Raw genomic sequence first — 21,878 nt, 5'->3', positions numbered from 1 at the left:
TCAATCAATTGCGGTATTAAGGAAAGAAAAGCAAGCTCAGAGGGAGAGTGGAAAACCAGACCAAAAACTATACCAGACAGATTCTCCCAAGTAAGCAGCAAAATGTTTTAATTTGATTGCAGCAGGTCCAGGCTGGGAGCAGGAGCTGGTGGCACTGCCCACCAGCTGGGTGGTGGGAGCCCTGGGACTGCAACGGGCCAGGGAACCGGCACAGCCCAAACCAAGGCTGGCAGCCCAACGGATAAGGTAGGACGTGGAGGTGGACGTGGTGGCCAAGGAGGTGCTCATAACCAGGAGAATTCTTTTCAAACCCTGTATTTTAACTTGGGAAGGCCAAAAGCCAGCCTGTCAGTGCCAGTCTGTGGCATGCTGGTAGCGTTTGGCATGGATGGACTCTAGGTAGTGCTAGGCATGTACATTTGCTGCCTTTTGATCAAAACATGGTGAGACTTGATATGGACTTAACTGGGGGAAGATGTCTTTGCCCTGCCAAGGGGAGTGAGCTGAGATGTTGCCATGCAGCAAAATTTTAGTCAGGGTGCAGAGAGCAGTTCTTTCACTTTAATTGACTATTAAAACTCAAGGTTTTTTAGCAATAACCTTCAGAGCAGAGAGATGATAGTTTCCTTGTTAAAGGGTAAATGAATGGGGATGACTATGTTAATTTGACAATTCCTCTGCAAGAGGGTTGGTTCCACGCTTCCTTAACAGTGTTAATTCCCATTGGAAAGTTCCCAGGGAATCTATGAAGACATAAGTGTGATGGGCTTTAATATGGCCAAGAAAGACATCTTGGTTCTCAAGGATCACCACGTCTTTCTGTAGGAAAGCTACACCTGTCCCTGTGTTTGTCTATTTACATGGAAGAGCTAGTAAAAGATCTACAGAAACACAGAGAGACAAACTTTAGTTTCACTGCAAGTTTCTTTCATGTAATCTTTCAGGTCTGTCTTGAGCCACAGTCTCTACAAACCCCCTGGAGGGCAGCTCTTTAATCGCTGCGTTCACACTGCAAATGTGCAAATCAGTTTTCAGGATCTCCAAATGGCAGAGGACTACTGCCAGGTGGCAGCCAGCCTTCCAGGAGGAGAAACAGCTCTGACTCACAGATGAAAAGAGGGATGAAAAACATAAATAAATAAGTAAAATAAGATATATATAAAAAAAGAATGAAATATAATAGACTAAAATAGACTAAAATGAAATCAAATCAGGCCCTGAAGTCCTCTCAGAGGTCAGCACTCAGTAGGCAGGTCCTGTACAACAGAATGTCTCTCCTCACCTGCCTAATCCCTAAGCGATAGGCGAGGATGCGATCCACAGCGTTGGGGTTCATCTGGGTCCACTGGAGACTGTAGGAGTAGACACGGGGTCTGTTCTGCCACAGGGGGTTGTAGGTGTCGTAGTAGAACTCGGGAGCGTAGGCTTTGCCTGCAGGAGGTGGGAACAAAAATGGGGAAACAAAGAAACCAGAGCGTCACCAAGCAGCCGGTTGTGCAGCCAGGAGTTGCTGCCCAGCCTGCAACCACCCTCCCCTAGGGCTTTGAGTCTTTTGATTCAATACCCTCTTCCACCAACACATTTTGGAATGAGCTGTTTAGCTCCACTTTTGTAAAGGATTCATAGCAAGGGTCTTCATCATAGACTCTCTTCTTAAGGGCATCCATGGCCCAGGTGTGGGCAGGGGGGAAGAAATGCCCTGAGCTCTGAGCAAAGCCAGGTAATGTGCCCCTGCACTCATTTTTCATGGCCCAGCTGCCTAAAATAGAGGTACCAAAACAAGCTGCACTGCACTGAGCAGAGAAATGACAGCTGCTGTACCTGGCACTAATAATAAAGAATGACATCCTGGAGCTGGAAACACACGATGGACATTTCCAGTGACTCTGCCTTCCCCACATCTTCTCCCCTCCACCTTCCCAAGTGCCAATGCACACAAGTCCTTGGGAACCCTGCAGATGTTCCTGCTGGTACAGTTTAGCTGAGCACCCCAATTTGCACAAGAGGGAAATGACAACTCACAGGGCACTTTGGGTCCAACAGTGTTGCACCAGGACATTATTAGAGCTTCATCCTTCAGCATGTGAAAACCCTAAGGATGATCTCCTGAACACATAACAAAGCAGTGCTTGAAGTCACTAAATTTGAGTTCCTTTTGACTTAAGCCCATGAATAGTAACTGGCACGATTACATGCAAATTACCTTCATTCCTCTAGATTATCTCATCAGGAGTAATCTGTAGAGAACAGCAAAAATGACACAGAGTGCCCAACCATGTGGACAGGGCTCTGAGCAACCTGATCTGGTTGAAGATGTCCCTGCTCTCTGCAGGGAGGTTGGACAAGATGGCCTTGAAAAGTTCCTTCCAACCCAAATCGTTCTGTGATTCTGTGTGGTAGAGACAGTAGTGTCTGCAATTAGAGCTGCCCCAAAATCCTTTGAGGGAACTTCGCTCCACTGAGATGTGCAATTCCAGCATACCTCAAAATATCTACTTGGGTTTGTCCTAAAGGAAGGTCAAAGAACATGAGAGCACACCCCATCAGATGCTGACGAGATACAGGTCAGTGGGAAGGCACTCTGTGCTGACCCTTCTCCAGCAGGCCATGCCAACAGCACAGCTCCGCTCTGCTTCTTGCAGCAAGAAGGGCTGGACTGGCTTGCAACAAGTTTTCACAGCTGGATTTGTAAGAAGAGTTGTTAATCACCCGATCTGGCCCTGGACCTGTTCTAACAGGAACAAGACTTCAACTCAAAGATGGACCATCTTGCATGGAACAGGTCCATCCCTGCCCTGCCCGGCTGTGCCTCCTTTCTTGGGAGTTTATACACTCTGAACTTCATGCTGCTAGACACAGGATGGGGCAAACACCAACCAGGCTCTGCTCTGCCAACTACTGCAGCTTGTCACCTCAGTTATCTAAAAAGGAGGCCAAACATGGGAAGCCAAAACATTTGCAGATGTTATCCTCCTGCCAAGGTCTAAAAGAGATTTGTCATTAGAGAAAAAACCCAAGCAGAATGAGGTCTTCCTGCTCCCCAAGCTGACACCTCTGTGCTCCTCCTGTTTCTGCAGGGATTTTGTCAGTGGGAGCAATGATGAAATGCCACAAAAACCACAGGACAGCCTGAAGGGAGGATGTGGTCTGCCTGCCCATGCTGACCTGTGAGAGGGGCGTGCACTCATCCCTCCCCTCCTTTAACTCAGAGATTAGGGGCTTGTTGTGCCCAAATGCACACTGTATTTAGGTATGTTCTCCTCAAAACTATTTTTATTGACAGGTATAAAAAGAGATAGATGGGGAGGCATTTGTAACCTGGAAGTCTGAGAATTTCAAGAATAAGAAAGCTAGTGAGAAGAGGGGAAAAGAACATTAAAAATATTAAAAACTGAAAAGGGACAAAGGAAAAATGAAGTGAATATATACTAATCTTGTGGTTATTGAGGCAGCTTTTATCTTTGGGTGTGTCATCCCTCCCAGCCACGCTTCTCTTTTCAGAGGATGAAAAGCCTTTTTAGCCAAGACATTTCTGCCAGGGTGCCCAAGGAAGGTGCACATTCAGTGAGACCAGACTAGAGCAGATGCATTGGTGCTGAAGCAGCAAACAACAATATTTCGAGGAATTAAGCAAAGCAAAACTGGTGCTTTAAAAAATGAAATGGAAGATAAACAACAAGGGAATCAGTGGTCAATAAGATTTGTTTTCCTTATTTATGCAGTGGAAATAATGGAGAAAAGTTCATACTGAATGCAAATTATAATCTTCCCACCTTCTACTGCAGGTGGACATAATGGCATCTCTGGGGGTCTACAGAAAGGATCCATAATTAGATGCTTGTCACAATATGGGCACTCGAACAACACAATCACCTTTTGAGAAATAATGGGACTCATGGAGAGTTGCATTATCCTAAGTCCCTCCGAACAGAAGAGCTTTCTGGTGTGAAAGGGGATGCTGAAAATTTAACAACATGACATTAAGACCTTGTGAACCTCAGAAGTACAACAAAGCTGGGCCATATTTTAGAGTATACAAAAAGCAGACATTGCCTTTGGAGGTGCAGGAGCTCTGAGACACACGGGCACTCTGCCCAGCCTTGGCTGGTGTCCCCTCCCACCTCCACCATTTGCTCTGACTCCAGACAAACACCCCAAGCCTGCCACCACCCAACTGTGCTGCTTCCAAAGGTGATATTGCCAGCAAAAATTATCCTTCACTAGAGAACTAAGGAGATGATGAGGAGTGTAAACGACCTGGCAACAGCCCTTGGCTTAGCATGACTTGACTGTGGGGAGGCAGCAGCTTCCTTGGAGGAAAACACCTGCAGTACAGGTTAGCTCAGCAGCCTCCTTCAAGCTCTGGTCATGCTTGGAAGAAGTTATCACAGAATTATTTGGGCTGGAAGGGACCTTTAAAGGCCATTCAGTCCAACCCCTCTACAGTAAGCAGGGACATCTTCAACTACAACAGGTTCCTCAGAGCCCTGTCCAACCTGACCTTGAATGTTTCAACAGATGGGGCTTGTACCACCTCTCTGGGCAACCAAAGCCTTCCCTTCTCTCCCTTCAGCTTTTGCAGCATTCAGGTATCTATTAAAACACCTCAGGATGGGCAGGCAGATCTAAGCATGCCCCTGGGACAAACCCTTGCCAGGGTCAAGCTAATAGAGGTCTCTGTGACCAACTGACCGCTCCTCTGCTGCCCCTTCAAAGGGGATTTTGGTGCCCTGGGAGGGATCCCAGGTCTGTGCCAATTCAGATATACGGGGACAATGGTGAAACTCTTCTTGGTCCTCAGGAGGGTGTTGGCAAGAGGGGGAGCAGGCCATGGCCAGAGCTTGAGGGGTTAAAGGCAAGGCAGCCTCTAGGGACCCAGGAGCTCCATCTCCCTGGAAAGGGCAGCCTCTTAATGATATGCTGCTCCAGCAGGTCCTGAGGGAAGAGAGTTTAATGCCAAGATACTTCGGGGGTCTGTTGAGGCAATCTGAAGCCAGGTTTAGGGCTCCCTTAACATGCACTAGCTTTGATTAATCCCTCCCTCTGTGCTTGCACTGCTGGAAGCTGAGTAACCATGATGCTTGGGGCTCTGCCAGGGAGAGGATCCATGACACAGCTTGAGGTGGAGTGTATTGCTTGTTTTCCTTTCTATCACTAGTAACACATTTATGTTTTTCACCTTCTAAATACGTAGCATGAGCCAAATAAAGAGGATTTGGATCTGTGTATGGGGAGGGTGGGTGTGGGGTAAGGAGAGGGAACACCAAAAATGATTTTGCCCATCTGGGTTGGCCCAGCATGAGACAAAAATACATAAACAGACAGAACAAACGTTTGTATCTGAAGGCTACACAGCTAAACAAAGTGTGACTTCCTCCCCATCACACTTGCAGAGCCCACCCAGCACAAGCAGCACAATGACACATCCTGCTGCATTTGTCACTGTTGTTCCACCAACCTGAATGCACCCACACACGAAGCCTGCGATTGCCAGTTATGGTAACTGCACTGCTGGGCACCTGGGGTGCTTGGGATTCCAGCCATCTCCCTCCCCAGGTTAGCACAGGGAAAAGAAAAAGACCTCAGCACCCAATTCTCTGTTCCCATTCATCTGGATCCACAAGAACACCCCAGCCCCACAAAGCTTCTGAGTTGCAGAAACACCACAGAGGTCTGTGGTTATTGGCAGTGAGCAACAATTTTTCCTTCTTGGGTCTTTAATTTTAAGAGGCCAAAAGGCTTTTTTTATTGGGCATGATTGGTGCATTTTCTGCACCTCTACTTAATGCTCTGCAGATGAGAAGCCAGGGGAACATCCCACCCAGAGACCCTCCTCCAGGGCAGCAGCCACAGACTCAATAAATGACTGCCAGCTCAGTCCCTGCTCAGTGTAGTTAGAATTTGCTACATGTTAGTTTCTATGAAAGTCTGAAATAGGCCTTCAGGGAGCCGTGACACCAGATCTCAGGAAATATTGATCTGAGGACATGACTGTGATTAATTAATGCAGCACAAAGATCCCAAGGTCCTTTCTGAATAGTAGTTCCCAAACTTCTGGGTGGGACAAGAATACACTCGCTTCCAAGATGTATTGAGCATGAGGATTACTCAGTTGAAGAGCACTTCAAACAGTGGCCAACTTCTGCAGACACTGGCTAATACACTGGAAGGTACAGATTATTTGAATATAACTGACACGATGCCTTTCTCCACGTTTCTAAACAATAGTTACCTTTTCATTTAATGTGCAGCAGCTGACCAAGCCACAAGCAGACAAGCTTTTCTGGTGCACGGCTGAGGTGACAGCAGCTCACCAGTATTCAAGACCATATGACAGCAGACAGTGTTAAATCATCATTATTTTCTGATGGATATGAGTAATCAAGTTACAAGCCTAGTTTTGCTAATTTCTTATTTTATAATGAATCTGAGACTGGATCAGGAAGAGGAACAAGCATCATACATCACTGGTCTCAGTGCTGCAGAACAATGCAGTGCTCTTCCCCAGCAACAGCCCCTCTCACTCCCAGTGCCCATTCCCAGCCATTAGCATCTGGTGGGCAGCACTGGAATTCCTCCAGGCAGGACATCCAAAATATTATCTACTGACTCTCTGCTAGCGTCAAGTCAGAAATTGTATGAAAGGTAATATGGAACTGATTCATTAATAAACAAACAAACCAACAAACAAACCACAAAGAAAGTGAAAAGCCAATTCAGCTGCTTACTATTCAATTCCTGCTCCATCCCATTGCATCACTGGGATCTCAGCAAATGCTGAAGTACTGCCCTGAGCAGAAGAGGAATGATGCACTTACTCAAATGGGTTCCGAACTGGTACTTATTAGAGAAAATCCCTGACCGGGCACAGGAGAGCTTTGTGTGGTCATTTTCAGAATGCTCAGCCATTTATCCCTTAGAAACTTAGCAAAATAATCTACAAGAATTGTTTCAGTGCAGTTGCCAGACCATGGTTTCCTAAGTAACATGAGAAACCAAGAACGGGCGCTGCAAATTTACATTGTAATGGGAGCAAACACAACCCACTGATTTCCACCAATGGCAATAAAGTGAGCAACGACATCTCTCCCTAATTATAGGAGCTGACTACATACCCCAGATGGAGCTTCAGAGGATTAGGTTAGTGTTTGTGCTGGCTTGTCATACAGAAACAAACACTAGTAAGTGGGCAGGCACAGCACCAGAACAGAGGCAGCTTCACCAGATACGCAGGCAGAGCACTGAGGGAATAATTTCCTGGCAGTGTCTGTTTATGTTCCCCTTATCTTCGTATCTGTTTCTGCTATTTTGCCTGGCATTAGCTGGTTTGTGAAGGCAGCATCTTTGCCATCTTGGTTCCACGCTGGCAGCACGTGAGCACTTTAGCTTATCTTGACAGGGGGTTCAGCAGAAGCGATGATCAGGGTGTCCTGCACTTTATAACAGCAGCTATAAATGTTAAGGGAATATAAAATGAAAACTGAGATTTACAAATGCTTCCTCTTCTGGCAAATTCAGCTCCAGACCTTTCTATCTTTAAAATACATGAAGTATAAATCCTAAACAAAACAATATATTTAACTGTGTAAAATACCGGGAGACACAGAGTTTATGAAAAATGCTGCCCATGACTGTGCTCTGCTTTATTACAGGATATATATTTTATGAATGATTTTCAATAAGCAAGAGAAGATACTTTGTTCTTTATTTGTGTATGTGAAAGGAAACATTTTTCTTTCCCTAGATCTGCTCTTCTTCCCAACACCGTCCAAATCCTTCAGCTGAATCATCCACATCATCTCCAGCCCTCTACATCTGATTTCGGACTTTCCACCATCACTGACCCCACTGCCTGTACCTGTCCATCCCCAGTCCAGGCTGGAAGGTGGCTGATACACCAGCAGTTCAGGATGTCGGGTAAAAAGGGATGCATTTCACCATTTGTAAAACTCTCCCTATGATTTCTTTTGGCCAAAACAGCTCTTAGAGGTGAACATCTGTTTCCACATAGTCCCTTTGGACACTCCACCTAGGCACGTGCCAAAACCAGCCACCCACCCTTGTTCTCCTCAACTTTCACAACAGTGTTAATAAAACGTGCTTCCTCCCTCTTGAAAGGTCTTTATGCTTCACTGATCAGTCCCCACTGTGACTTTGTTAGGGCCCTCTGGCCTTCTACACCATTTAAAGGCTTCATCTACTCTGTATTTCAGGTTACCAGCTTCACACCAGAAGTTATCAGCACTTTTCTTCCATAGCTCCAACCAAACTCAAATCTTGGCTTATTCCAGCCGTGCAGCTACAGATCCCCTCTCCCCCTGCAAGCACCATCATCCTCACACCACTTACTTTTGGATGGTATTTTTCATTTGGAACTATCCAGACAGTCTTAAATCTTTCTATTTGGACTATTATGTTCAGGGTTTCATCTGCACAGCATCCCTAAGCTATTGCCTGGCCAAAATGTGAGGACTGACAGCAAACAGAGCAGATGGGGCCTTCCCTTCGTCCTCCTAAAGAGTCACTTCCAGAGAGTGGTATTGTTTGGAGCCAAATACAGAGCCTGAGAGTGGCTGCTCTACTGTCTGTGACACCCAGGGAAATTCTCAGTCACTTACCCTTCTATGGAAAAAATAACACTGATACATGCTGGCCAGAATGGAAAGGGGCAGAGCAGGCTCCTGCCCTACCAGAACCAGCTTTCCCCATGGGGAGACCTTTGAGATTTGATCTCCAGGAAAGGACAGTCTAAGCCATACCAGGACAGGTTGGCTGGGCAACTGAGGAGGCATTTAATTGCATAGTGGTACCAAAGTTAATGAAGTGTGAACACTAATAATAAGTAATCCCCAGAAAGCAGGTGGATGAGGCTGCTCTCCAGGGAATTCTTTACTGCAGGACCAGACACCCGCATCCCTGTTGCTCTGAACACTGTATGAGGATGGCCCTTTCCTATACTTCCCAGTAAAAGCCCCTTCCCAAGGGATATACAGATTTGCTAACGTGTTGCAGCTTGCAGGGAAGGAATGATCTGGGGATCCACCTGAACCTTCCAATGACTAATCAGAGCACAAATTTAAATGTAGCTGTGCTCTGCCCATCCCGAAGGATTGAAGTAGTTCCCACCCGAGGTACAGAAAAGCCTGCCCTGAACCAGGAAACCAGCGGCACAGGGAGCACTGAGACTTCGCTAGTTCATGCCGTGGAGCCGCGTGCCTTTCACCCACGAGATGCCATCTCCGCACGCCCTGGAATGACTTCTACCCCTCTCCCCCCTCCCCGGTTGTCCCCCAGCATCCCTGTCCCCCCGCAGCTGCCACCCAGCTCCTCGCCAGCGATAACCAAACATGACATCTGGTGGCAGCGCCGCGCAAGAGCTCGCCCTGCTCTTCCCTGCCCTTCCTCCTCCTTCCAGCTCGGGAATCACGGAGGAAAAGCATTGATCCCTGTCACATCCAGACCACATTCTCGCCAAGAACCAAACACAACGTGTTGCCCACTTTCCCTTCAATTCTTTTGGGCCTGCCACGTCCATGCGGGCTGAGAAAGAGCTCCAAGGCAACGTGAAGTGAGGTTTGTAACGTGGCACAACGTGTCCGGGTTTCCTCCACACGGGTCATGCTGAAACGTGACCTGGGCTACGGCATTTTGAGGGATAGATAAATCCGGTTTAGAACAGTCTCTGAAGCTGGCTGGTCTGCACACAGAGCCTCCTTTTTAGTGGTGAGCTTTCTGCAAGCTCACGTGCACACGTACCCGTCCTTGCCGTAATTTCATGGAATCATTTCAGAGACACGTATGCAGAGACGTTTACCCCACATGCACACGGGTGTTTGCAGACGTGTGTCTGGCCCTGATGGAAAGCAGTTACTAAAGCAAGGTGAAACACAGCTCAACAGAAGACAAAGCCAAGCCTCTGCTCAAGGTGGAGGCAGTAATTTACCTGTGGCCCAAGTGAACTCTGCAGAAGCCCCCCCAGGAAATGCAGGCATGGAGGGGGGAAGCAGTGTCACCTGCTGGTAAGTGCTAAAGAGCTGATGAATGGAGGATGGGGAGGGAAACCAGAGCAGTGTCATGCAGAGAGCAGGATGCTCTTGTGGAACTGTAAATAATAATGTGTCACCACATGCACATAAAGGAAACTGGCCTCTGAGAAGGGGGTGAGATGGGGAAGCTCTGACAGTGCCTGGAAAAATATGTATCTCGGGATCAGAGGACAAATATTTGCAGTGGGAGATGATGGGCCTCTGTGCAGTCCTTTGGGAGAGGCACAGGGAGCAGGCAGCATTTGCTGGGCAAGCTGCATCCCTTGGCCATGTTGCTCCATGGGTGAGCCTGGGGCCATTCCTGAGCATCCCCTGGAGTCATTCCCGAGGATCCCTATGCTGCTGGGTACCACGCATCCTCCTCTGCACCTGCCCCCAGCCCAGGTTGAGCCCTGCCCCTCGACCAGGCACCCCTGACACTCCCTGAGCTCACCAGCACTTCCCAGGCAGCTGTAATCTCTCCCCTCCTGGCATCCAGAGTCATGCAGCCACTTCACTCCCATCCCTTCCCCGCCATGGGCTTCCCAGCTCCTGGGAATACAACAGCTCTTGCTCCAATCCAGCCCAGAACCAACATGCAATAAATACCCTCACATCACACAGGCAAACAAGCATTTTGGAGGAAGAAACAAAACAAAATGAGCTGCCCCTGCTTCCCACCAGCAATACTGAAATGCAGGATTTTACTCCTTGGTCAGCTCTGCAGTGGTGATGCTCGAGAGACTCCAGCTAAATGCTCTTTAGTGCAGCCTTGCCAGGCTCTGTGGGACTGGAATGCTGCTGAAATGACTTGCAGCAACCACAGCAGGCAGGTTTCTTTATGGGAAGGGCCTGGTTCAACTCCAATAGTAACTCTTCATATTGTTCACATAGTCTTCTACATATTCTTCACTTCCATGAAGCACGGTCCCTAAAAACCCACCTGCAAGGCTGCCAGCAACAGAGCAGCCAGCCCATGGAAGGGAATTATCATCCTCTTTTTACCCAGATCACTCATTGTTCTGTTTATCCAACACAAAACAATTACCACGAGCCCAGGGCATCGCACAATCAAGCACTTGCAACATGTTCTCCAACTCCTGGGGTCACAGACATAGACGTATGAGCTCAGCTACCAAGAGCTCTCTGCTTCAAAAGCTGCACTATTCATCTTTATTACTGGCACCCCAATACATGAAGGGGGCCTATAAGAAAGACGGGAAAGGCTTTTTAGCAGGGCTTGCAGCAACAGTACAAGGGATGAGGGTTTTAACCTGAAAGAGTGAAGATTCAGACTAGATATTAGGAAGATATTTTTTCCTCTGAAGGGAGTGAGGCACTGGAACAAGTTGCTTCAGGCAGCAGCACACAGGAACACAGCTAAACCCAAACAGTACAGGCAAGTGGTAGTTTCCCAAGTGGTATCAACCACTGCTGCATCCACTTCTCTTTTTTGGGTCAACTAACTTTATTTGCCCTCTTCCCGTAGGGCAGACTTGCATTAAGAGCTAATAAGCCTGAAGCACAGTGAAAAACCTCACATAACCCCTGCCTCCACTCCTCAAATTAAATACTTCAGCCTCAGGATGGAATTAATTAATTTCATTTTCCTCTTCTTACTCAACGACAGGAAAAGCCCAGTTGACACTCAGCTCTAACACCTTGCCACCTTTGCTAAAAGGTCACATTTGGCCCCGCCTGCTCCACAGATCACCTGTGAGAAGCAAATACCCGAAATTTCCAAACTCTGCCAAGATTGGAAATTAATTGCCAAGAAGGCAGACTCTGGCTCAGAGTCTACTGCCTTTCCTGCCACGAAGGAAAGAGGTGTGTAGGAAAGCACAACAAGTTTTAGACCAAGAACACCAAGAGGAGGGGGAAACAAATAGAACAACACTCTGGCAGTTTGACTTGAGATGCAAAATTGGGATACAAAAGTACTGTAATCAGTGACACAGTAAGAAATTTTCTCCTGTCCTTGGGAAAGATATAAATGTTACTGCAGCCATCATTAAGCTTTACATGAGAGTTGTAATTTATATAGTCAGTTTATAGCCTGTAACATTCATTTAGACTTACTGGAAAGCTAATAACTTATAGCCAGTTTGTAATCAAATCTTCCTTAGAGAAACCATGCTGCAGACAGCAAGGATTTACAGGTAGTTTGTGTGGGTGTCTTCAGAAAGAAATACATTCATACTAAGAGTGATTCAAATCACTTGCCCTACCAGCTGTCCCCATATTTAAATCAAACAGTCCATGGATGCAAAAGGAGCCTCTCAAGGTCCTACCTGACACTCACAGTTCTTCACCAAAACCAAGAGCTTTTTCCACCCAGCTGGAAGAACCCAGCCTGTGCTGAGACCTTGTACTGGGAAAAGGGAAAGCAACACACTGAACTATCACTGATGTTAAACACTTGGACATTCCTCCCCACGACTTCCCCATCATAGTTTTCCACCACTGACAGTCAAGACACTGATATTCCTGATGCCACCAGGCTTGCAAAGCATCCAGGTGTCCTGCAGAGCAACTGGGACGTGGTTTGTGAACACAGCAGCTCCACAGGCAGCACGGACACATGTGCCCATTGGAACAAAACAACCAGTAAAAACCCCAGCAGAAACAGGTCAGATGGGGATCATCAATCCCAGCTGTGCTCAGAAACTCATGAACAGAAATTGAGGGCTTTTCTTGCTTCTTATAGAGTTGGAATTTGTAGCTCTGTCCCTGTACTTGCTGCTGTCCTGTGCACTTCTGCTTTGTCGAGGCACCCACAGATTTGATGCGAGGAGTCCTGGCAAATTATAATCCATATGCATGCAGGGAAACACCTGAGCAGAACAGCAGTTATGAACATGTCTGCACACAGGGGCATAAAAAAAGATGAAAATGCAAATAATGGAAAGGCTTTGCACGTGTAATCTCCAGATTCCTTCTAAGAAGGGAGGATTGGGAAGAAACAGTCCAGTCTGGGGCACATGTCAGGACACGTCCACACCAAGGTGCAGTGAGATGATGTGATGGAGGTGTTGGGAGAGCAGCCAGTGGTGGGGACTGGCCAGGGCAGGTCTGTGGGTGACGACAGCAGGATGCCACCCAGAACCCAGAGTCAACAAGCTAAGTCTGCAACAGAGAATAAAACCACACCAACACAGTGCTGGGCTTCACTTCCAAATCCTGCCTGAAAGGCCAAGAGGTCTCCAGGCAAAGATCTCCAGCCTTTCAAATCCCCTCTGTGAACACCACATCCCTTTCAGGGGAATATTTACAATATCTGATCTCTACACCTGTTGCTTCTGTGTCCCTGAATAGGCTTTGAGAAGATCTCCACGTGTGGCAGGTTTTGGTCCATGGCTGGATGCCCGCTTGCCCCCAAGAAGCCCAGATCCTCATTGATGAATTTTTTCATTAGCTAAACCCCTGTGAGAAAGTGAAAGCCTGGGCCTGGCGTCAGACGTCCTGCACTCAGGGGACAGGGCTCCAAAAACAAGGCAGTTCAGGAGAACCTACTGTAATTCATCACAAGCTGATGACTTCTCAAAATGGCTGTGCAGCTGAAGAACCAGGCGGGGGGAGTGGAAATAAAAAGCTACTTAAAAATTTTATATTCACAGATAATTTGACTCTGAATTGCCGGTTTCTGACTCTTCAGAGGCTCGGCTATGCTCAAAGACTGTCTGCCAGCCAGGCAGCCATGCCCAGTAACCCCTCCAAACAGTCCACAAGACAGAAACCCCCCCACTGAAAAATGTCCTCAGTCTTTGGCTGGTCTTGCTAATGTCACAGCTTGGATAATTTACACAGATCATTTTCCTCATCAAACACAAGCACCCAGAGAAGGGGTAGGTCTGGTTAGTGCTCTGGATGATGGGCAGGAGCACATCCCTGAGATCAGGGTTCATGATTCCATAAAACAAAGTGATCTTGGGTCTTCCTATAGCAAAGCCAATGATACAGGGTGGGCAAAAGGTCTCAGAGGAGTTTAATTAATTTAAACTGGCTGCTATTGTACTAGCACCAGGGCTGTAGCAATGCTCCCGAGTCTGGCTGCACTATTAAAGAACAGTAAAATACATTTATCCAAAGGTGAAGTGTGGTTGCAAGCAGGATTTTAGGAGATGAATCTCCAATGTATTCCTTTCTCACCTTTTTTTGTTGTTTTACTATTACCTCTTTATCTTGCCACATTTCTGTGTCAGCCTGTGCTGTTCCTGCTGAATTTAATTCCTGTAAAATCGTGTTTGAGTGGCCCAGACTCTGGCACAAATCATTTTTGGTAGTAGGTGCCTTGAAAACCAGTCAACCTCTAGCCAACCCTGCCATGTACTCATACATAAGAGCATTTTTTTAACTAATTCTCTGTTTCTAACAACAAAAACAACAAAAGGCTGAAGACAGTTCAGGAAATGACATAAACCTTTTCTTTTGTCAGAAAACAGTCTTATCAATAGGTCATGGATTATGTCTTATGACTTGTCTATACTGGGACCTGCTGAGGTCTGAAGGTGTTTTGTCAGTTATTTATTAGTGCCAAAAAAGTTCTCCTCTATTGAGATAATATCCTACATGGATTGATTATAATCTGCCAGAGGCTTGGAATTGTCTGACATGATTTTGCTGTACTGGGGTGAAAAGAGCAAAAAATTCTTCAGCGTCCACCCAGTAACTTCACACCATTTTTTGGTATTAAAAATAAAAAAAGGGTTTGATGATGATAGTAATAGTAATAATAATAATAAAATTGTGGGGGTTTTTGCATGCTTCTGTAAGGAATTGAGTTGGGATCAAAAGCCAGCAGACTTCAAGAATGCTCAGCCCCTGCCATCAGACAGAATGGGGACATCCTTCCCTTCCTGCCTCAACGCAGCTATTAACAGTTTGAACAAGTTTTGGGAAATCTAAAATACCCCTGGGCTGAGCAGCACTGGGAGCTGCCTCAAGAAAACTGTCCACCATGACCCTCCACATTGAAAGGAAAGAGAAAAATAGGGGGTGGGAGAAGCAAGTGCCCCCAGCAGGGCTTTGAGGACAGTGAGATCTGGCATCTTGATTTACTGTTCTGCACAAATGACAGGGAGTTGTGCTCCAGCTGAGCCCCATGCTCTCAACATCCTGCTGCCATCACTCTGTTCATTGGGGTTTTCTTGTGCACAGAGAGGGGAGAAGCTCTCCAACATCAGGAGATGCCACCAGCAGCCATTCAAGCACTGAGGAGAAGACTCCTTGTGCCACCATCACTGCCTTCCTTGTCCGAGGGATGGGGATAAGTTCAGTTCCAGCTTTCTTCTCAGAAGCCTCCTCAAGGGAAGGGGTGGGGAGGGGCAGTTGGAATACAAAGGGGGGTTGAAGCTGCTGGAGAGGCAGCAGGGAGCCATCCCAGCACGACCCTTGCATGGTCTGCCAGTTGCTGATGGTGCAATGTGCTTCTGTCCTTGGGACTCCCCTGTTGCAGCCAACTGAGAGTCAATGACGCTCCTCAAAAGAGCCAGGAATTGCCCCTATGGAGACATGCATCATGGCCCCAGGTGACAACCTCAGTGGAAGACTGATACACCCTCTTTTGGGGACCCTGACACACATGTCCAGCACAGCTAAGACCAGGAAGACATGGCCAGTTGAGACAGTGCCGAGGGACAGCTGCTCTTCCTGAGGGATAAGGAGCACACCCTGATACCACCTAACAGAAGCCAACAGTGCAGCTGAACAAGACTAAAAGCTGCAATAAAGGAAATGGTGCATTGAAAAGAGATGTACTAAGTTAATTATGAGGACTAAGTGACCAACTTACTGTTGATTCTAATTGTAACTGAAAGTGAAAAGTAAATTTCAATCGGAAAAAATAAATAAACGTTTCCCTCTGCTTTTCACAGAATCATAGAGTGGTTTGGGTTGGAAGGGACCTTAATAAACATCTAGTTCCAATGCCCATACCATGGACACAGACACCTCCCACCAGTCCTTATTGCTCCAAGCCCCATCCAGCCTGGCCTTGAACATTTCCAGGGAGGGGACATCCTTTTTTGCAGTTAAAAACTGAATCCTGAAACAACTCAGTGTTGAAGCCAAGAGAGCTTGGTACCTGAGCTCTGCAGAGTCAATTTCCACACTATGAGGTGTGCTGAATTGGCTTTGGGGACAAGGTTGGTTGAGGACGGAGAAACTTGCATCCTCTCCTGCCAATTTTGTTTTCTCCTCTGTATATGGTGCTTGGGCTCCGAGAGAACAGAGATGTTTGGGTGTGCTCCAGCTCCCTCTGTCCCTGTCAAGCTTCCCATGGTGGCTGCACTCCATGGCCACATGCTTCCTAAAATGAGGCCACAAACCTGTTGATTGCCCTGGATCTAGCTCATTATTTAATTTATATTTTTTAAATATATATATGTGTTTTAATCTCAACCTTTTTCCTCTATTTCAGGCTGATTTAACAAATAACTGTGCCACTCATCCAATCTTCTGCTCCAGAAAGTACTGTTCCCACATCCAGAGGGCTCTTCCCAGAGCCCACACATATTCTTACAGGCCACAGAATTGATTGAGGGAAAAAATAACCTCGTTGTAAAAGACTTAATGGGACCTCATTTCTGGATTCATATGAATTATTTAGATTAGCCCAAACATGAATTCTGCAGCCGAGAGAAAAAAACCCTTCTGTTTTACAGCACTAAAGAAGTTGTTTCAATGTTTGATTAGATTTTCTTTGAACTCAGCAATTTTTCAAAAAACATACTCCATTTTACTGGCGTTTACCTCTCTGACTTAATCTTTGAAGGCCCCAGACTTCTTTCTCATTCGGTTAAAAAGTCATTTCTGTCATATGCCATAGAAAGATTTGGTTTATCAAAAAAACCCCACAACAAACCAACAAGAATCACACACAAAAACTCCCCAATCAAAACAACAAACTCTCTCTCTTTTGTTCATATTACAAGTTTTTGAGGACAGTTAATATTCCTTCTGGTACAAGTGTGAAATACTTAAAACAAAGGAGATTCTGCCCCACAGGTAATAAGAAAAGAGCAGCAGAGTTTGGACAAGACATGGACTGCATCATGACCAAATACATCAGTTCTTTTTCACTCTAAGAAGCTTTTTTCACTCTGGAAATTTGTGCAGTCTCTGGAGAATAAATATTAATGGCAAAAATGTTCCTGTAGTTCATCTGCAAAAAAAACCCCTCACTTCCTGGATAACCTAAATAATTTAAACATACTGCACTCAAACAGCAGGGCTGGGCTGCCAGCTCCTGCAGCAAAGCAGCCCATGGGATGGAGAGAAGGACTTGGTCTGTGTTGAGGAAGAGGGGCTGTGCTCTACCTGATACCAGGGAATCATGGAAACCTGGGCTGGTTTGGGTGGGAGAGGACCATAAAGATCATCCAGTTCCTGCCCCCCTGCCATGGGCAGGGACACCTCCCACCAGCCCAGGCTGCTCCAAGCCCCATCCAACCTGCCCTTCAACACTGCCAGGGATGGGGCAGCCACAGCTTCCCTGGGCAGCCTGGGCCAGGCTCTCCCCACCCTCACAGCCAAGAATTCCTTCCTCATATCCCATCTCAATCTCCCCTCTTCCAGTTTTAATCCATTCCCCCTCATCCCATCCCTCCCTGCCCTTGTCCCAAGCCCCTCCCCAGCTTTCCTGGAGCCCCTTCAGGCACTGGAAGGTGCTCTAAGGTCTCCCTGGAGCCTTCTCTTCTCCAGGCTGAACACCCCAACTCTCCCAGCCTGTCTCCAGAGCAGAGCTGCTCCAGCCCTGGGATCATCTCTGTGGTCTCCTCTGGACTTGCTCCAACATATCCTTCACTCATTTACATTTGCTTTTCAAAGAAGAAGAAAAAAGATTCTCTATCTATACTAACACAGTGTTTTCTCCAGAAAATCAGAAGTTATTTTTTTATTTCATTTTAATTGGATTTGGGTGTTAAATTCTGTTTTCTGGACAAAGCAGCACACCCCACTGAAGTCAACAGGCTCTGGTCTTCTTGACAACCATGAAAATAAGGCAGCTGGTCCTGTTAGCACTGAATTGTTTAAAAAAAAAAAAAAGAAAAAAAGAAAGAAAAAAAAAAAGTGCAGTGTTCTCCACTTTTGCATGGTTTTAAAGCAATTTTCTCAAACAGCCATCACAGCATTTTTGTTCAGGCTGTAAATCATGAGCAAGGAGATGAAAATTCAATCGGAGGCTCTCAGGAACACCACCCAGGAGAAGAAGATAAAGAGCAAAAGGAGTCAGAGCTAGGGCTCAGCATTGCACTGGGGCAGGTTCCAAAAGGATAACCAGCAGCAGACGGGCCATGAGGAGCTGAGCTCCTGCTGACAGGCAGGGAGGCACCACCAAGTGACCCAGGGCCAACCCACCAGAAGGATCTCAGCCCTTCAGGAACAGGTCATGGCTGATCTGGAGGTAGACGAAGCATCTAAAAGCACTAAGTGGGTTAGTGCTCCATGGCCAGGTGCCAGCAGCCACTCACAAGTGTCCTGCACATATTCTGGCAGAGAGTCCAAGCAGCACTTGGCTTTCAGGAATGTCCCCAGACAACAAGTTCATGCTCCAGGACAACTTGGGTGTTAAAGATCGATGAGAGTATTGATACTAAATCTTTTTTTTTAATTTAAAGTAATTTTTATGACAGGATTAAGAATTAGAAAAACAAATGTTTTTCTCTTGCTCAGGGAAGGTGAAAGAGAGGACTTGGGGGCAGGGAGCAGATGGAGCACAGGACTGCAATGAAATGCAGAAGGATCAGAGCATTCAAGGACCTTTCAGCACAAGACAGCTGTTTTAGAAGAGATTTTTGTGTTGATACATTTGTGTGGCTGTTCTTTGACCTCATGTGACTTTCTTTTTCCATGCTCTGAAACCAGTGTGGAGAGAACATGAGCAGAGAAGGGGGAAGATGAAACGGGTGACAGCAAGGAGCCAAAGAGAACAACCTGCCATAGACCCTCCCCTCTTCATCCTTCTGTCTCTCCCATTGTACGAGTACTAAATTGGGCTGAACCTGGAGGGAAAGGACATCAAGTGTCTAACAAATACTCCAAGGGAGAAAATGGCTAAACTGAATTTCCTCACCAGGTGGCAGAACCCATGCAGCCCTCCAGCAGCCCCTGGGCACCAGCTGCCAAGACAAGCCCTGCTCTGCACTTGGATGATAAAATGACAAAACCTAAAGTCAGTGATAAAAAAAAAACACAACACCACCCTACAAACACACGACCCACAAACCTGAAATAAACAAATGGGAATAAAAAGACTGGAGAGAGGATCTTTGGATGAAGAATAAATGGCAGCAGCTAACGGGCACTAGGTCATTGCTGCAGGGCTCTTGCACACCCGTGTGGGGACTTGCTCCAAGACAGAGGACACAGAAGATGGATGCACAAGTGGAATGGGGAGACAGCACAGTATCAGAGAAGCAGAGAGCAGAAACAGGGAAGTTTTTTATGCAGAAAAATATCTACCGAGCCTCAAGGCCTCTGGTGCTGACTCTACACAACAAATTTTGATTTCACCAAAGTGGATCCATTTTCCTCTGGCTTCAGTCAAAGCAGGGTTTTACCCTGCCAAAAAATATTGACAGCAAAAGGTTTGGAGGGGAAAAAAAAAGTCACATATTAAAAGAAAAAGATGAATATTTAAGAGAACAAAGCAAATATAATTCCTTAATTCCCACTGAGGGAAATGAGAATGAGAGAAACAGAAGTGTGTCTACCAAGGAGAATGATTTCATTTATTCTAAGCAAATGACTGTATTTCCAGCACAGCACTTGCCTTTCCCATAGAAGCTTCCTCAAATACCACCAGCTGTCCCCAGCCTGCCCCAGTGACACACCTGTGACCATCATTTACCATTTTTAAAATTAGAAGGACACCACCAATTTAACTGCACTCATTTTTGTCCCAACCAAATGGGCTTTACTAATGCTGGTAGGTAAAAATTTCACAGTGTAGAATGGAAAGAGAAAAGATGTAAAATGTTTTTACACATTTCATTTTTCATCCACACCTTGTGTTAATTGACTGCAGTCAGTGTCCCTGTGTATTTATTGAGGACATCAGCAAGAGAGAGAAAACTAGTGTTAAGCTTGAAAAGTATCACTGGAAATGTTCCTATTAATGAGGGAGGGTGAGTGACACCCTCAGTATATGGAATTATTGTCATCTGATTCTTGAGCCTGATTAGATCTTGAGTAGATGCCTGCCTTGAAGTCACAACCAGGCCACAGCTGATGACTGGAGGGGTTGGGTGTTTCTAGCACGGGCAGGTGCATCCAACTTGTAGGTTGCAGGGAATGGAGCAAGAATCCTGCTACCTTCCAGCTCGGGAAGTGACAAAGCCTGTTTGGCAACACTGAACCTTTTTATATTGTCAAGTTGACATAATTTCCTCCAAAATCTCCAAGGAAAGAGCCAAGGAGGTTGCCTGCAGCAGCTGCCAGCAGAGTCTGGACTACAGGAGTACAGCCACTCTCCTGGAACAGGGGTAGGCAGGGCTTTGACCATCGTCTGGAGGCTACTGGCTAGCAAGGCTCACACCCTGGCTAAAATAACAGCATGATTACTGTAAGGCTCTCCAGACAGAGAATTAGAGCATAAAATCATATTATTACTCCCCACTTGCATATGTTTGAGGCGCAGAGGCTGGTTTGGCAGAAGCTGCCCTATTGTTGGGGGGGACTGCAGGGATAGAGCCCTGGCTGATGAGTGCTGGGATGGCAGGAGGAATATCAGGGCCTGGGTGTCTGCTTCAGCTCTGGGTTAGAGTTTTGTTTAGGAATGAGCATAAAATGAACTGGCAAACATCTCAAATGGGTCAAAATCTGACTTTTTGGTATTTCTGCCAGGGACCTGGCTTTGCTCCTAAGTTATGAAAACTGTGCTCCCTTTACAGACCCCTAAAACTCTGAATGTGTCAAGAGCCCAAAGTAATGGAAATATTCATTTAACCTGTGCTGGCATACATCTCATTGAGGAAAAAAAATAGTGAATAATTGCTTTCAACTCATCAATTTTTCAGTAGTTTAGGAAGACTGCTCTTCTGAAATATTTTATCCCTGTGTTTCTATTTCCACACCGACCAATGAGCACTCCTGATGTGTCCATGTCCTTGTACTCCTCCAAAAGCTATTACCAAAAAAAACCAAAGTGCTCAATCAAAACTCACACAAATAACCCAAAGCCCAAAACAACTGCTGGCAATTACTGGCTGGAACTACGAGGAGGAACAAATGGTTTTGGAAGAAACCCCCAGCAAGAATTGTGGGCAAGGGTTCGGTAATGCCCAGCATCCCTTGGCCACTGCTGGGGACTACCCAGCCACAACGGATCTGGTGGCTGGCACAACAGCTACAGATTCCTGGAAAATGGGGAGGAAAACTGCTGAATTCACCATGTTTGTAAAGGGAAATACAACACACCACTCCAAACTGACAGTTTGGACACTGGTCAGTCATTCCACAATGGGCAACCATGCAGTGAGGAACCAAACTGACATTCGAGGCAGCGCTGTGTCTTCCAGCCAGCATCCAGTTCAGCCAGTGGAAACTGAGCTGATTTCCTTGCTTGGGAAGTTGCCTTCACACTAACAAAAAACCACTGCAGAGTGCAAACAGCTCACTGGCAAAATCCTGACATTTTGGGGCCGTGCAGGTACAATGAAATCTGCTTCCAAACAGGCTTTCTAAAATAGGATTGTTTGCTTGCTGCTTTACACAAATTCCATAGAGCTTCTAAGGAAAAAAACCCCCAAATTTAAATAGGAAGCTTCAAACAATACAGACTTCTGTCCCTTAGGTCAGTGCAAAAGGGCTTCCCTAATAAAAAAAGATTAAGAAAACTTTACATCTTTAAAC

The 21,878-nt window shown here is 46.3% G+C and overlaps 1 protein-coding gene across 3 annotated transcripts in view; it reads right to left on the bottom strand.

The window, feature by feature from the left end:
* The window catches only part of MDGA2 (MAM domain containing glycosylphosphatidylinositol anchor 2), a 340,493-nt gene that overhangs the window by 48,267 nt on the left and 270,348 nt on the right, over window positions 1-21,878 (bottom strand). For all 3 annotated transcript variants that reach the window (XM_051621624.1, XM_051621626.1, XM_051621627.1), the window contains one exon: window positions 1,283-1,431. In XM_051621624.1, coding sequence (XP_051477584.1) covers window positions 1,283-1,431 — 149 coding nt within the window. The remainder of the gene's footprint in view (window positions 1-1,282; window positions 1,432-21,878) is intronic.

This window comes from Apus apus, chromosome 5 (assembly GCF_020740795.1).
Source record: "Apus apus isolate bApuApu2 chromosome 5, bApuApu2.pri.cur, whole genome shotgun sequence".
Taxonomy (NCBI): Eukaryota; Metazoa; Chordata; class Aves; order Apodiformes; family Apodidae; genus Apus; species Apus apus.
Note: the sequence above shows the minus strand (reverse complement) of the source record. Positions and strands in the feature narration are given on the sequence as shown.